General features: G+C 39.8%; 1 protein-coding gene across 3 annotated transcripts in view; it reads right to left on the reverse strand.

Moving 5' to 3' along the window:
• Positions 1-505: 505 nt before the first annotated feature.
• pank1a (pantothenate kinase 1a) overlaps positions 506-15,200 on the reverse strand; it is a 29,238-nt gene continuing 14,543 nt past the window's right edge. For all 3 annotated transcript variants that reach the window (XM_075479836.1, XM_075479845.1, XM_075479855.1), the window contains 7 exons: positions 11,951-12,097; positions 11,653-11,858; positions 10,964-11,217; positions 9,141-9,317; positions 7,969-8,092; positions 5,995-6,120; positions 506-5,793 (listed from right to left, as the gene is read on the reverse strand). In XM_075479836.1, the coding sequence (XP_075335951.1) occupies positions 5,734-5,793; positions 5,995-6,120; positions 7,969-8,092; positions 9,141-9,317; positions 10,964-11,217; positions 11,653-11,858; positions 11,951-12,097 (1,094 nt within the window). In that variant the 3' untranslated portion in view covers positions 506-5,733. The remainder of the gene's footprint in view (positions 5,794-5,994; positions 6,121-7,968; positions 8,093-9,140; positions 9,318-10,963; positions 11,218-11,652; positions 11,859-11,950; positions 12,098-15,200) is intronic.

Consider the following 15,200-nt stretch of genomic DNA (forward strand, 5'->3'; position numbering starts at 1 on the left):
TAAAGTAGTGACCATTTTGTCGTTCAATAGAATAGGCATTGATTTATCATAAGACTAGCAGCTAATATCAAAGAAAAAAAAGGAAGTTTGTAGTAATGATATATACACTACTTTAGCAGTACTTGTCACACTTGACACTGGTGATTGTGTTACTTAAATACAAGATTTAATTTTGACCCGCGTTTGACATTTTATCTTTTTTTTTTAATCACTTTGAATTGTTCTGTTGTCAATGGCAGCTTTCTATATGATTACATTTACTTTACAAACAACACACTGTGTATGGAACAGTTACAGTGGATGGAATACCTCCATTTATATTTCTTAGAGTTTTTGAATGCAAAAAATGTTTAAATTTTCTTGACGTCACATCCCTTTAAGAAAAATGCCTATTGCTAATTTTGAGTTGCCTTTTTGAATTGCAGTTTCTTCCATGCAGTGTTTTCTTTTTTTCTGCATCCCTTCTTTACAAAACACAGGCTAGTAGAAAAAGATCCAGAGCACATCGTATCCAGTTTTAGTTTATTTCTTTGTTAGAAAACAAAAAATCTCTTCACTTCAGTACATACACATTGCACAAGGCAGGGAGCTTTTTTTTCTTCTTTTTTTTTTAAACTGTCATTTTTCCCTCTCAAATCATTTCTTTTTTTCAAACCAATCTTAAAAGCAGCAGCAGAACTGACGCCAACAACCAGCACTGGGCTTCCCAAAACGTCCACGGCTCAGAGGAGCCCAGGTGGACAACTGGCACTTAAAATCCAGCAGACAGAAAACATGCATCCTGACTGTCCACAACAAAAACATCCAAACTTGCAGGAACAGGTCCGAATTAATAACTACAGCTCTAAAATATCCATTCAGTTAATTATGACTATGTCAACAAGTCAAATGGCTTTGAAACAATTTGACAAATTTATATGAAAAGTTAGAACTATATATATATATCCAACTTGGTAACTTATCAATGCAATAAATGGCAGAAAGACATCTAATTGCATTTAGTTTTAAACTGGAATATCCTATCAAGCATGTACTGCATGTAAAGTAAAACAGAGTTAAGTATCAGATAACACAGCTCTTTAAATTAGTTGGTGAAGGAGATAATCTACAGAGAAAAGTAGTTGATCTTGATGTGTCTTCTGTCTGCATTGGGATTGTGGATGAAGTGCCAAGCTGCGCTTGGGAAACTGGGCTCTATGAACAGTTAGAACCACTCTATCAACAGACACATTTGCTGGTGTAGAATATATCATATTATTAATATTATTATTATTATTATTTACAAATCTCTGTACAATCAAATACACAAGGGATAAAAGGTCCGTCCTGCTGGTCAAGCATTCCAGAAGACAGTTTACGAGTTGGATGTGCTCATGCAACAGGATGTTTGACCAGTTTAACCACCTCTGAGGAAAAGCTCAGCAAAATAGAGTCAAGAACATATCTGAAGAGCAAAAGATAACAAGGAACACGTTGTGATGGTGGGGTTTATAGATCACATGAAGTAAAACAAGCTATGCAAGCGATACCTCTATATTTTTTTGCCCACAGCTTTCTTGAAAAAGTTGAGAATTCACCTGAACCAAATTCAGCTCTCAGTCACCAAGATGCACTGCATTGAAAAGTAACTGATGCGTCCTACTGTGTATGACAGCACGATTAAGTGACATTGGTCACACTGAAAATACATGCTTTTCAAACGTCTTTGGGGGCCTACTTAGGTCAAGAACATCCTGTTACGAGCATCCACCTTAACCAGAGTTAACAAAATCAGCAGGACAGAAACTTCAGGAGGAGAAACTCTCTCCATCAAGTTTCCAACAGGATTTCTCAGAGGGGAAAACCATCAGGGTTGCATAATCTCAAAAAAGTTTCCAAACATGTCAAATCAACTCTGGTAGGTTTAGAGAAGAACAAAGAAGATGGATGAAATACTGCATAGCTTGTAAGTTAAGATTTTACCATTGATGACGTCGACATTTTTCCTTTCGGTTTATGCTTTAAGGTGAGGCTCCTTACAGTACCAGGAAAGACACACTGATCTGAGTGCATGTGGTCCCAGTGGGAAATGAACCCCAAGCTTTGTGAAGTTAATACAGCAAATTCTACAACTACAACCAAGACCACTATGAAAGCTGACAAACGGTACATTTGTTCAACAGTTAGGTCCAACAAATACATGTATTTGAACTTATGATGGCCTTCAGTACTAGCTTGAGATCATTTTTAGATCAGTATGAAAATCAAAACAGGTACACTTTAAAAGAAACAACATGCCATTCAAAATCTATATCGTCTTACAATGATGCCAAGTCTGGGCCAAATGAGGAGCAGTCCATTTGAAAGAGCAATAACCATCACCAAAAGTACATGGTGTTCATCTGTTTCCATGACATGTTCAAATGGAACAACTTGTAGTGAGACTTGTCAATTTTTAACAAGCAAATCACTGTCCGCTTATAAAAGATGACAGAGCGAGATTTACATTTGTGGAAATAATCACACTGGTTCTGTTGTGCCAACAAAAAAAACCCCAAAACAATAAAACCATATAAAAACAATCTGCTCTTCTTCTTTTCTTTTTCCCTTTTTTTTTCTTTTTCAAATCAGATGGAGAAAAACTGAGCTCACTTATCACTGGCCACAAAAAAATGGAAAACAATGAAAGAAAGAACAAAAAACAAAACAAGGAAAAGTTTGCAACACGTGAAATTTTCATTTGCAGTGGCTTTGTGATATCCAAAGAATGATATAGCATTAAAAAAAAAAAAAAAAAACAAACAAAAAAAAAAAAACTCTCAAACCCAGACTGCTGCAGCAGCAGTGGAAATTGTTTCTTTTGTACTAAGACAAACTCAGCAACAGGAAGTCAGCTTTGAGACTGAAGATCATTCAGACTAGCTCCAACCCGTTTTCTCTGTTACAGTACAAAAGGAAAACTAAACAAATCTGAACACAGAAAGCAAACCATAAAAAAAAAGGTACCTGCAAAAAACAAAACACTGTGGTGAAGTTCAGGAGGAAAAGTGGTGAAACCAGGCGAACGCAGTGAAGGCAACTGAGAGGGGTTTTCAGCTTAGAGGGGGGGTGGCACAAGATAACCAACACCAGCTCCGCTTTCAAGAGGAGTGGCACCTGATGGACTGAGGTCACTATTATCATCCAAACATGAGTTGGAACAAGGCAAATAAAAAGAAAAACAGAGCACAGAACACAGATTGCGTCACAGTTTGCAGTGTCATCACAGCAGGATTGAACGCATTGATGATTCAATGTCGTCAGGGGAAACCGATCACAAAACCTCTTTAAAACACCACCTGAAAAGTATTTCATTGGAGTTTCAGTCTCAACACTTGCATAAGTAATGGTATTTGGATTATTTAAGCCAATGGGTGGTAATGGAGCCTGTTGCACTTTTATGGTATTTTGTGTTGCTGTGGCTAAAAACATCTGCTTAAAGCCACAGCTTCATACGGAGAAAGTGGAAAATAAATAAGAGAAAACAGCACAGCAGCAAACATGTTGTTAGCTGGGGTCAAAGTGTAGTCCAAGTGTATGATAGATAACCGCAATCACTCAATCCCATCAATAGGACCTTCAGAATACTTGCTGAGCTAACATTTAAGTACCTGATTAGGAGTTCAGAAGTGAATTATATATGCACTGTAGGAGAAATTGTTTGGAGAAACCCGATGCCGGGTGCAAAAATGTCCTGGGTGCAGAGGGGGTGGAGGTGAATCCACAGTTCCTCTGCTGGAGGGTAAAGGCATGTACACTGTGGAGTTTAACACATAAAGAAGTGGAAAGCACAGTCTGGCTTTATAGTTCAGCTGCTCCGACCATAAAAAGAGATGAAAGGCTGTAAGCGTCCAGACTTGACGGGGGGGAGGGTGCAGCAACACCATGACAATACAGAAGAAATACACTTGTGGTCCACTTTGCTCGAAACCACTATAATCTGATAGGTATATAATCCACTGACGGCAAATAAACGCTTATTGATGACTTAACTTCTCTACAGCTGACAACACTGCATCAAAAAATACTAATCTGTCCTACAGGATGAACTATAAACGTGGAATACACAATTTCAACTCCCCCAAACAACCGCAGAGCAGATCATTTAGGCAGACGTTTTGATGAAATATCCACACCAGAGGATCTGCATACCTTTCCCACGTATTCAACACATGATAATTAGAATACGAACAAACAGCCAGCACAGGAGGATTCCCTGGCTTATGAGGTTATTTCTCCATTCAATACTTTTCAAAAGCCTGGTTTGTGCCACACCTCAGTTTGCATTACTGTGGTTCATTTTGACCACATCTGCCAAACTGCTCTTCATCTGCAGCCATGTCGACGTCGACCAGGTTTCATGGGTGGCTGATATGAACAACTAATGCTTCTGAGAAGTGATCAGTATCTGGGGAATGCTGGACAACTACTAAAACTGTCTGCAGGTAAAGAATATTAATTTTTCACAACGTGCAGGAGGGTGGCAAAGATATAACTTTACCTACCCGACTTAAAGAATGCCTCACAATACCTACACCATCAGAAAGGTAGAACTCGCTAAACATACAGCGCTGACTGTTTATGCAGCTGGCATATTAGTATTTTACGTTATGGGGTGACTTTTACCAACAAACATCTTGGTCCCCATCGTCTCTTTTCTTTTGCATTCAGTATCAACAGCTGGCTTTCTTCGTGCCAGAACTCACAATCAGCAAATGCATTCTCAGCCTGAAGAACTGCATTAAGCCACACCTCAACATCCAAGCAAGGCAGCAGGGCGGCAGAGAATCCAGAGGACAACGACAGCGGACAGTGGAAGGAAAGATCAGAAAGGGCTTCCTGAACAGAAATCAAAAAATGCACTCCAATCTGTTGGAAGACAATGTCTTGGTCCCGTCATCTCACACTCAACTCAGCAGGTTGGATATTGGCAATATGGTACTCATAGTGTTGCTCACAAGTAGGCAGACGGAAGAGAGACGAACAAAAAGCAAAAGGCCATATGCAGAGGAGCAAAAGACAGATTTCAAAACTGTTTTTCTGCTTTCCATCTGAGCTGAAGGAGGCAGGGGAATCTCAACAGGATTTGGCTTCAGTGCACTCCTCAGAAGACGGCAGCATGGGGGCAACTCTTCGCACAGGTGACCAAACCTCCCAACCCTTAAAAATGATATTTCTGTGGTCGCAGAAATACAATTTCCTTGAGTCGCTGGTGGTAAAAATCATTCATTCAAGTGCGACTTCTTTCCTGTGCAGGCATCCTCTCCGGAGAAGAAGTTGCAGAAATCGTCACCAAATGCACTACTGTCCCCGGGGTGTAATGCTACAGTAGCTTTTCACACAAAACACAGTAACAAAAACAACTACAATACTTTGTCTCTGTGCTTCCTGACAGGGCTGATCACAGGAATCAACAGGAAACTATAAATTAAAGATCACAATATTAAAACCTCTATGATAGGGGGACTTTGGGGACTTTAGAAGAGAACTGTTAGAGGTTATCATTATTTACAAGAGTTAAATTATCAAAATGGCTTTTCTCAGTTTCTCCATCTCCATCGTAGTGTTCCTTTAGTGGCCTCTGTGGATGGGACCGTTCAGCAGCGTCAAAAGTTCATGACCTCACAGCGCTTAAAGTTGATGACGTCAGGGTGTTTTGGGAGGGAGGCTGACATCTTCCAATCAAGAACTGATGACGTCACGGCAGAATTTTCTTCACAGGTCCTCTGTTGTCTTAAGCAGCTCCATCAGCGCCCCCACAGCTCCAAAATAACCCTGGAGCGAAAAAAGACAAACGCATGAAGACGCCTCTCACACACACGGAAAAGGACTTTAAACTGAAGTGGAACTGAATTTAAACAAAGGTAGCGAAGGAGAAATATATACCTTCGTTTAACATGTGAGAATACATTTGGTCAGGTTAAGTTCATGAGTTTGACCTGCCTGTAACCCACATTTCATTTGTCAAATGCTCACCTCATGTTCAAGAAAGAGGGCTCTTAGTTGCCCTTTGGACCAGAAGTCCATGGCATAGGCTAGCAGTTTAGTAGACACCGTGTTGATCCGAAGGAAGTTCCCAACAAACACCACTCGCTCAATTTTCTGATACACAAAAAAAAAAAAAAATGTACAAAAATTAGGGGAAACCTAGCCTTGTTATCTGTGTGACAAACAAGTCAAATGCAAGAACAACAGGACAAATCTACAATTAAATCTGTGTGATCTCATTCCACATTTATCATTTTATTTCTTTCAACTAATCAGCTCTAATATGGAAATATCACTGGGCATAATGATGGCTACAGTTAACCTGGTGCTTTCTATTTAATCCTATGATGAACACCGTCAACTGCAGTGCCTTCTTAATTTTTCTTTAGGAAAGTTTGATGTATCATTTATCATGTCAATAAATAAAACTAATCCCACATGTAAACAGTCACACCATAAACAGGACTTCGGGTAATGAAAGAACGTATTAGAAATCTTTTCCGTAATACACTTCTGAAACTCAATGCAACACCTCTTCCAAACCACATGGTGGTGCTAGAAACTAATAAGCAAGCTATCAAATGCTGATTAAATCATTAACCTTAACACAGCCTGAAAAAGATCAAACGGAACTTATTTCATCATGTAAATTATATTGTGCCGTTTTACAATTGTACATAAACACTTAGGTTGTATTTTTGTGGCTGTAATGGCTTGGCTCAACTGTCACAATAACATAACAATATATGATAGGAAAATTTAGGGTGAACTATAATCATCAGGATGGAGGGCTTTAAAATTTAATGACGACATTTAAAGACATTAAACAAGTAAAAAAAACTCTCCTTAAGTCAAAAGCAAACAAAAAAGCGCCAGCAGACCCTCTGACTACGGGCCTGTGCCTGTCTTTGCTGCAGTTCTGTGTGCAGTGATAGCCCTGTACAATGCTGCTTGATCGCCATGCCACAAGGCAACACTGTAAAGAAGCTCACAGCACACAGAAAGTCCTCAGAGACATGTCTGCTGCCACTGAGACACTTTCAAAACCAGCTTCAGCTCTTTTTCACTCAACTTTCCACTGACCCACTGGGAACCAGTGAACTATTTAGATTATCGGTTTTATGATTCATTTGATATACTGTTCATACATACTTTAAAAAAAAAAAATTTTTTTAGTTGAGAACTCATGATACCAAAATGATCAGCTGGGTCATATCTGATTATCTGAAATTTATTACTAAACGCAAGTGATCATTGTTGTTTTTGTTGTATTCTTTACATTGTTTAAAACATTTTGCACAACACAACAAAAAGTAAACCTCATTACTCTGATAACCAGTGATAGCAAAGCCAAACTAAATTAAATTATAAGTTAGTTTTTATATTTTTAGACAGTATTTGGTTCATTTCTATGTTGTTAAACCTGAGTGGAAGAGTGGAGTGAATCTCTTGTTTAGGTGGGTCATTAAAGCCCTTTTCACACAGTCCGTTTCAAGGTGAGACTGATGTGCCTTCATTGAACATCTGTGTCCTGAGTGTAAGCACAGAGGCAGAATGAGGGTCAGACTTGCTGCGCCCGTGATACGCCTCTGAGGCGGTTGGAAGGGCAACTCGGCACAGCTCAGCTGCACATGCCAATGCTTCGCTATGCCTCATCTGTTTGGGCTGCGTGAATTACCACAGCGGAACAGAGGCAGCTAAAATGTGTAAAAACAATCAAAACTTTGAGTCTGTGAAAAGGCAACTGAGTGAACTGTTAAACAAGAGACACAATGCAAAACACCAGCATCTCACATCATTTCTTTACATGTGTGATTAACATTATATCAACATTCCTTCTTTTTATCTTCTACATTTATGTTGGTGTATTCCATAACATGCTGTAAACGCCTGGTTCGTAATGTATAGGTGATGGCGACGTACATTCTTTCTGTGTGCGTGTGTTTTTGGGTGTGTGTATACCTCGTTGACAGCGCACATGCGTGCGATGGATCCTATGTTATTAGTGATGGTGACCAGTGTGGCTCTGGCCAGGTCTTCCTTACTGATGCTGTCTCGCTTCTCTTTGCTCATCATGTGACCAAAACTGTGAAACAAGCCATATGAAACATGACATTTCAAAAAATAAATAAATAAAAAAAAAAGATCTGTCGTTTTAAATCAAAGCCCCGACTCGGCTACAATTTAAGTTTAACAAAGTCGGGCACAGAATGCAACTCTGAGAAGCAACAGTTAACCAACGTTTATCTGCAAGTTTGTATTTTGTTTCACTAAATAACAGAAGGGAACAACACAACAGAACACACTGATTCTAATCTGATTTCTGTGCTCAAATCTGCTTTATTACTCCGCTTTATGGATTAACCTTTGAACTCAGCCGCATGTTTACAGAACACATACGAAGCCCCGAGTGAGCTGGTGTGGATGTGATGCTTACCATTCAGTCAGCTGTTATTGCATACACCCATTTGCTGGTGTGTACCTTCCCTTGCTTGTATAAAACCTTGTCCATTAATCTCAAATAAGCCGTGCTCTCATTATTATGTTATGTGAGAAACTTGCTAATTAGTGTGCAGTTTCTGAGCTAATTTTAGACACTTTACATCACGAGTTTAATGATTTGGATCTAATTACTTAATTAGCCATACATTCAATTCAGTACAATTTTAATTCAGTTAATCCAGCTTTTAATGAAGAAAAAAATCTTTAAGGTTTAATTCAGGGCTGAACTCAAATCACCATATTCCAAGTCAATTATTACTATTCGGTGAATATTCAACATTGTTATTACTGGTGTATTTTTTCACCATGGTTATGGGAAATACATTATTCACAGCTGCTGAGCAGTTACAGCAGTTACAGACCAGTGCTCCAGCAGGGCAGCCGTCCGGAAGTAAACTATCATAACATCTCCTGTGATGTTTACATGAATTCAAGCCCGGGGTTTGATTGTTTTTCATCATCAGTTTTGTCCTCTTCTTGTAGACTTGTGACATTATCCGATGAGATTTGTACCGTACTGCTGCATCAGCTCTAAACCTAAATCTTGTTAATCTCATACTACAATCAAGACAAGACACTAAACGTATTTAAAGTCCGTCTGGAATCAAATGCTGCACCGACTCCATGCTCACCTGGATGCGACAGCAGAGCCCTGTAAGCCAAAGCGCTCATAGTCTCCACCGTAGATATCTTTCACCAGTTTGTCCACGTTTGTAGAGTCACCCTTGCTGGCCATTTCCAAAGCCTCCTCGAACGTCTCGCAGCCAGTCAGTAGACAGCAAAGGCCCAGGAACGTACCTCCTCCCAGGCTGAAAGTAAGGCGGAGAGAGGATGAGTACACGGCAATAAAGGGAGAAAAGACAAGAGAAAGAGGAAATCAAGGGGCAAGAGGAAAGAGGAAAAGCAAAAGCAAGGACAACGACCAAAGGAATGAATATATAGGGAAGAAGGGAATAAATTCGTAAGGACGAGAGGTGTGGAAATGTAGACGTGGATGACTGTATGAATGCATACGTTCTACAGTTGCGGAATATAACCGACAGTTTGCAGCTTCCACAAAATCCCACTATATGATTGTCAATTGGGGATTTTTAAATTTTTAACACAAGGATACAGTAGCATGGTTACCTCTACTGTCTTTAAACACCAGAGAAGAAGAATTTACATCACGCAGCTTCAGTGTTACGGTAACGTTAACGATGGGCGATATGGCAGAAAGATACGGAGCTCAACAGTGAGTGATGAAAGCCGGATGTCTTTTTGATTTTATGAACGCACTGGAAAGCATGAACTAAGTAAGACACAGGAGGTGTTCAAAATCTGTCTTGCAACTAACGCGAGGAACCACTCTTTTTCTCCTAAATGATCAACTGCAACTTCCGAGAGGAAAGAGAATCCCCCCCAAAAAATCTGCAGATGTTATTCGGTTCTCGTTTCACTAAGACCTTGGATCGGTGGTAAAGCTCCCAACACAAACTTCTGTTAGATGCTTTGAATCATTAACGCGTAGATCATAATGGAATCAGACAGACTCCAGTGGGACCTCTTTTTCACAAACTGTTCTCAACCTGATGGTCTATAAGTCAAACTACACCTCCTCAGAGAGATGCACCATGTATAGACACACTCTGATGTAACAGTGAGGAGCCTCACCCTCTGTTTCCATAACAAGGACGTAACAAATGAGCGGTGGTGTACTGTGACACCAGCACATGAACACACGCCGACAGAATAGCTGAACTCTGTGCTTGGTTGGATTAGTTTATCAGCTGAACAAAGATTGTGAAATAATCAGGAGGGTGGTTCAAACATGAAGTAAAATTAGAATTAAATCAAACACAACAACCGCAGGTCCGAGAGGTACTCATTTTTACAGTTTGACGATATCTAATCACATCTCGAGCTAAAGTTACATAAGTACAAAAGTACACAAAGTGAAATGGCTATGGTTGGAATTCTAACACTTGAGTATGTGACACCTCACTTATCTGGTAGATCCGCTGAAGCTATAAAAGATCCTTAACTACAATAACATTTCATGCATACTCAGAGAAAAATAACTTCATGTTCAAAACTCAATGATTTACGACCTAAAGTTGACTTCAGTGCAAAAAAACATCTACAATCTTTAACTTGTTTTGCACTTGTGCCAAACCAACAACACTCTTAAATACTGTACATATCTGTTTAAATCCAGCTCCTCTCTTCTTCACGAGGACCCATTTCCACAACCCCGACCCTTTTTGTGTGACCAATTTACTGCAGCCATTCAGTTAATATGTTCACTTCACGCTCAGGATACATGACGGCAGAATGTTTGTTTTTTGTTTTGTTTTTTCAAAAAAGAAATTGTTAGAAGGGGTCAATAAGCGTATCATTCTGTTCTGCAAACTAAGAAAAAAATAAAATAAATATGCAAGTCACAACACTATGAGTAGATGCCAGCCCTCCTCACCTGGTCCCAGTCACCCGTTTGTAGTTGTTCTCCGAGTACACAGCCAGAATGGAGACCCCAGAGCCGATATTTACCAGCAGCATGGGGAAGGGGTTGTCCAGGTTACAGGGTTTCTTCACACAGCTGTGGGTGTCCGACGGGTTCTGGAAGTAGTAGCACTCTGGGTGTCCATTAAAACCAACCCTGTCGATATACAGCAGCCCACGGATAAGGCAGTCCAACTCGTCCAGCTTTAGCAGCTCCAAGTCGGCCATCTGCGGCACAGTATGAGGAAATATGAGGTAAAGAGAGGAAAATGTTTGCAGCTCAACACTTACAGAGGAGTTTAAACTGTAAATATATACCAAAGCATTCTTTGGAAGCGTAGATTTGAATGGGATTTTTAAAGCACTTTAAAATGTTGGGGTCAGTTCGTGCTGAAGCACCATAAGAGAGTTCATTGATCCTCATGTACTGCAGACAGGGTCAGTGAACTCAGCTAAACTGACAGTCACTATAGTCTGAGGTGACGTCATTGAATGCCTTATCTCGTCTCACCAACAGTCAAAAACACAAAGATATCAGAATGTAAGACTTAATAAGACAAGTTACAAATGTTCCCATTTGAGAAGCTGTTACTGTGAAATGACTTCAGCTGAATCTTTTAACAAAACGGTTACAGGTTACTTTTTTCCCCCCCACACACTCACCGTTCTGAAGTCATTCTCGAACTTATATGCCCCGCCTCCCGTAGCGCAGAGAGTCGTGTGCAGGCTCGAGAAGTTCTTGTCCTGTCCCATCTGAATGAAACGAGGCATGGCCTGTGTTGGGAAGCGGATGAAGTGCAGGTTCCCCGTCCTACCGAACATGTTCAGGTTCCTCAGCTCCAGGTGGACATCACGGACGCCTGTTTTACCTGAGTGTGGAGGGAAGGATCTTTAAAATACGGGCATCCGACACACACAGAAGTTAGAAGGTCCAACTGCCCACGTGTGTGAGCATACATACCATAGGCAACGTTTGAAGTGAGGTAGCGACGGATCGACTTGAGGTTATCAACTTCTTCTTGTTCTTCCTCTGCAGTTATATCGACTGGCTCAAAGTAGACCAACTTGACCAAGGTTCCGCCGATGTCCATACCGAACCAGGGGAAGGCTGCAGGAAAAAACAAACTGATTAAAATAAGACAATACAGATGAAAATGACAATCAGCATCTTACAAGAAACTATTTATATGGAAAGTATTGTGTTATTATGGAGATGTGGTCAAAGATGTGATCATATTGTGGTTGAAATATGAGGCTGCAGGTATCACCTCTCAAGAAAGACGAGAGAATGAATGATTTAAGCAAAGTCGAGTGAAGTTTAAAGCCGCTAAACAAAACTGACCTCCTTTATTCTTTTTTATCTGCACAGTAATGGTTTTTTTTATGTCTTAATAAGATTAAAACTATCTTTTAATAAATAATACTCGCCAAGATGGTCAGCTTTTACTGCCTTTTTAATGCATTTTGTTAAGTATGTTGATTTGCTTATAACTTTCAATTGGATGATGATTTATTCAGTCAATAAAACACCACAGGGACACAATGTCCATCACAACTTCACAGCATCTGTGATCGTACCTTCTGATGTCTTGTTTTGGGCTACCAACATCCAAAAAGCTAAATGAATGTGTTTAAAAGGATATAAAACAGAGAAGAGGCCCACAAAAGCATACTCGAGAGGCTGCATCCCTTCTTCTATGAAATATTAAAAAGGAAATGCCTTTGGAATTTGGACGATTGTTCCGACAAAACAAATATAGTAACGCATCACTGCAGATGCCATCATAATGAGAAAAGTATTATGAGTAATCTGATAGTTTGGTTAGTGGAGGGTCAGGCTGGAAGTGTAGGAACGCGGCCCCGGCAGAACTGCCCACAGAGAGGACCAACCATCTCCTCTTGATGGTTGGTCGAGTTCAACATCATGAAAATAAAACAACAGGCTGGTTAAACTGGTTGAAAAAAGAAAAAAACTCACCAAGAGCTAATGTTGCCATGGAAACGGATACCCCTCCCCCATCATCTCCATCTCTAATACACTCTTCAGCCTCCTATTTTCTCCTTGCTGCTCCTTCGCCTCGGTGGCAGCCTTGAACAAACCATCCATCTTCTTACTTCTCTCTCCATCCCCCCTCAGACCAACGCTCGCAATTAAATCAAGATTCACTGAAACTAATGTGGGAAAAGCATTGCCGTTTAATGCACCACAACGCAAACATAATATCCAATTAGCCTTTTTTTTTTTTTTTTAGTTTTTCACCTCTGTTGAGTGAGATGTATTTGAGTGATTTCAGCTCAAACAGTGGTTGATCATTTTCTATTCTTACATCAATGTAATATGTATCATCTAAATATAGGACTGCTGGTCAGAAAAAAACACAAGCTATCCGTTTAATGATGAATTAAGAATGTAATCAAAGAGGGAAATTAGCAGCCCTGATGATAAGGTAATCAGATCAGATGGGATGTTTTTTTTTAAAAAAAAGGAAAATCTAAATGAATATTTTCATTTGAAGATGGCCATCGCTTGAAAAATGTGATGATTGAGAAAAAAGGGTCTTGAGTTTTGAGTCTTGACTTTATACATGACTGAACTTGATGTTGTGAATAAACATTAACTAAAGACACACAATATAAAAAGTCATTGTTCCACACAAATTGACAATAACTGCATCAAACTGTACTTTTGTTTGAAAAATTGTACAGTGATTTTCTGTTCAATACATGGCTATTTTTAGCAGCCACCAGCACTGACCCATTTTTGTTTGCACGAGCAGATGAACTGATACCAAAGTTCTGGTTGAACAACTCAGGGACTGATGGCGTTTCAACCCTCATGATGACACAATAAGGTTACTGAAGCCCAAACTGGAGAGGGTCTTCTTCAGGTTTTATTTTTGATGGAGAATACAGGAAAAGGTTAACTGATGACATTCGATACGGGCACTGTCATTTTGAGCAATGAGTCTCCGTATTTTGGAATAATGTAAACCTTGTGCAAGTGCTCAAGCAGCATGTGTCCACTTAAACATGTGTTGTTGTGGAAAACGCCTGCATTCACCAAAGGAATGTGTTGAATCCATCTATTTAGAGCGTAATGGTGCTCCGTCCCACTGAGCCACCAGGACACTGAAAACCACAGTGCTTTACGAATAAACAAACTTACTCATGCAGGAAGCTCGTTTAAAAATGTTTAAGCGAGTTTCTTGAACATCGTGACCAATTCTTTTGTTTTGAGCTGTTGGAAAACATCAACTAGAATCTGAATTGCACTTACTACATAAGAAAATGCACAACATTTCACTTCACATGCTGGTTACGAACTGATTTAAGACTGAACATCCAAACAAAAGATCAGTCTGCAACAAACGAAGAAAGATGGAAGCTCAGCAGATATCATGAATGTACAAAACGAGCCTCAGCACCAACCAGAGGCGCGGTAGCATGAGTTGACTTAGGGTTGCATGAGTGCAAAAGGTTCTAAAATGTATAGATGGTAAAGATATGAGCACCTCAAGCAGTCCAGGATGATTTTTTTTTTTCTGAAGAAGAATGGAAGAACATCTCAGCAATAATTTGCGCCAGCTTGTTATCATCAATGCAGAGGAGAAATGAGGCATCACAGATTAAGGTGGAAAGTTAATCTCAGTGATAAGAGGTGGACTTTTAGTGAGATCCTGCGATGGGGCAGCATTTTTTCATACAATTGTATAATCCGTTTGTTTTCAACTGTATGAAAAGAAAAAAATAGCCTTTTTTTAAACATTCGAGGTTGAAGTTGTTTTCAATCGTTTGTTATTTAATGGACCACTGACAGGAGTTTGCTCTCATCTGATGAATGTTATCATTTTGATGATTTTTGCAGCATCTGGATTAGTGGTTTAAGGGTGCATACGTAAAAATCCCTTTCTGTGCTTGGGAGCGTATATTTGAGGGTCTGAAGTCAATGACAATTAAAAAAAAAAAAAAAAACAACCTTGCCAGCTTTTATTGGCCACCGTAGAACTGAAAACATGTCATTCAAAGAGCTGTTTAGATATGCAGTGGTAACTCCCATCACTCCTCCTCCCTCTGGATCTCCGTCTCACTGTGCTTTCTCCCTTTTATTTTGACCAAAGCGTGTCTCAGACATTTCACTTAGACCACAGTAAATTGTGTCAGCTTGTGAAAAAATGGGAACGACGTGTCTTTCAACACAAAAGCATCTAGGC

Source organism: Odontesthes bonariensis, chromosome 2, assembly GCF_027942865.1.
Source record: "Odontesthes bonariensis isolate fOdoBon6 chromosome 2, fOdoBon6.hap1, whole genome shotgun sequence".
Lineage (NCBI taxonomy): Eukaryota > Metazoa > Chordata > Actinopteri > Atheriniformes > Atherinopsidae > Odontesthes > Odontesthes bonariensis.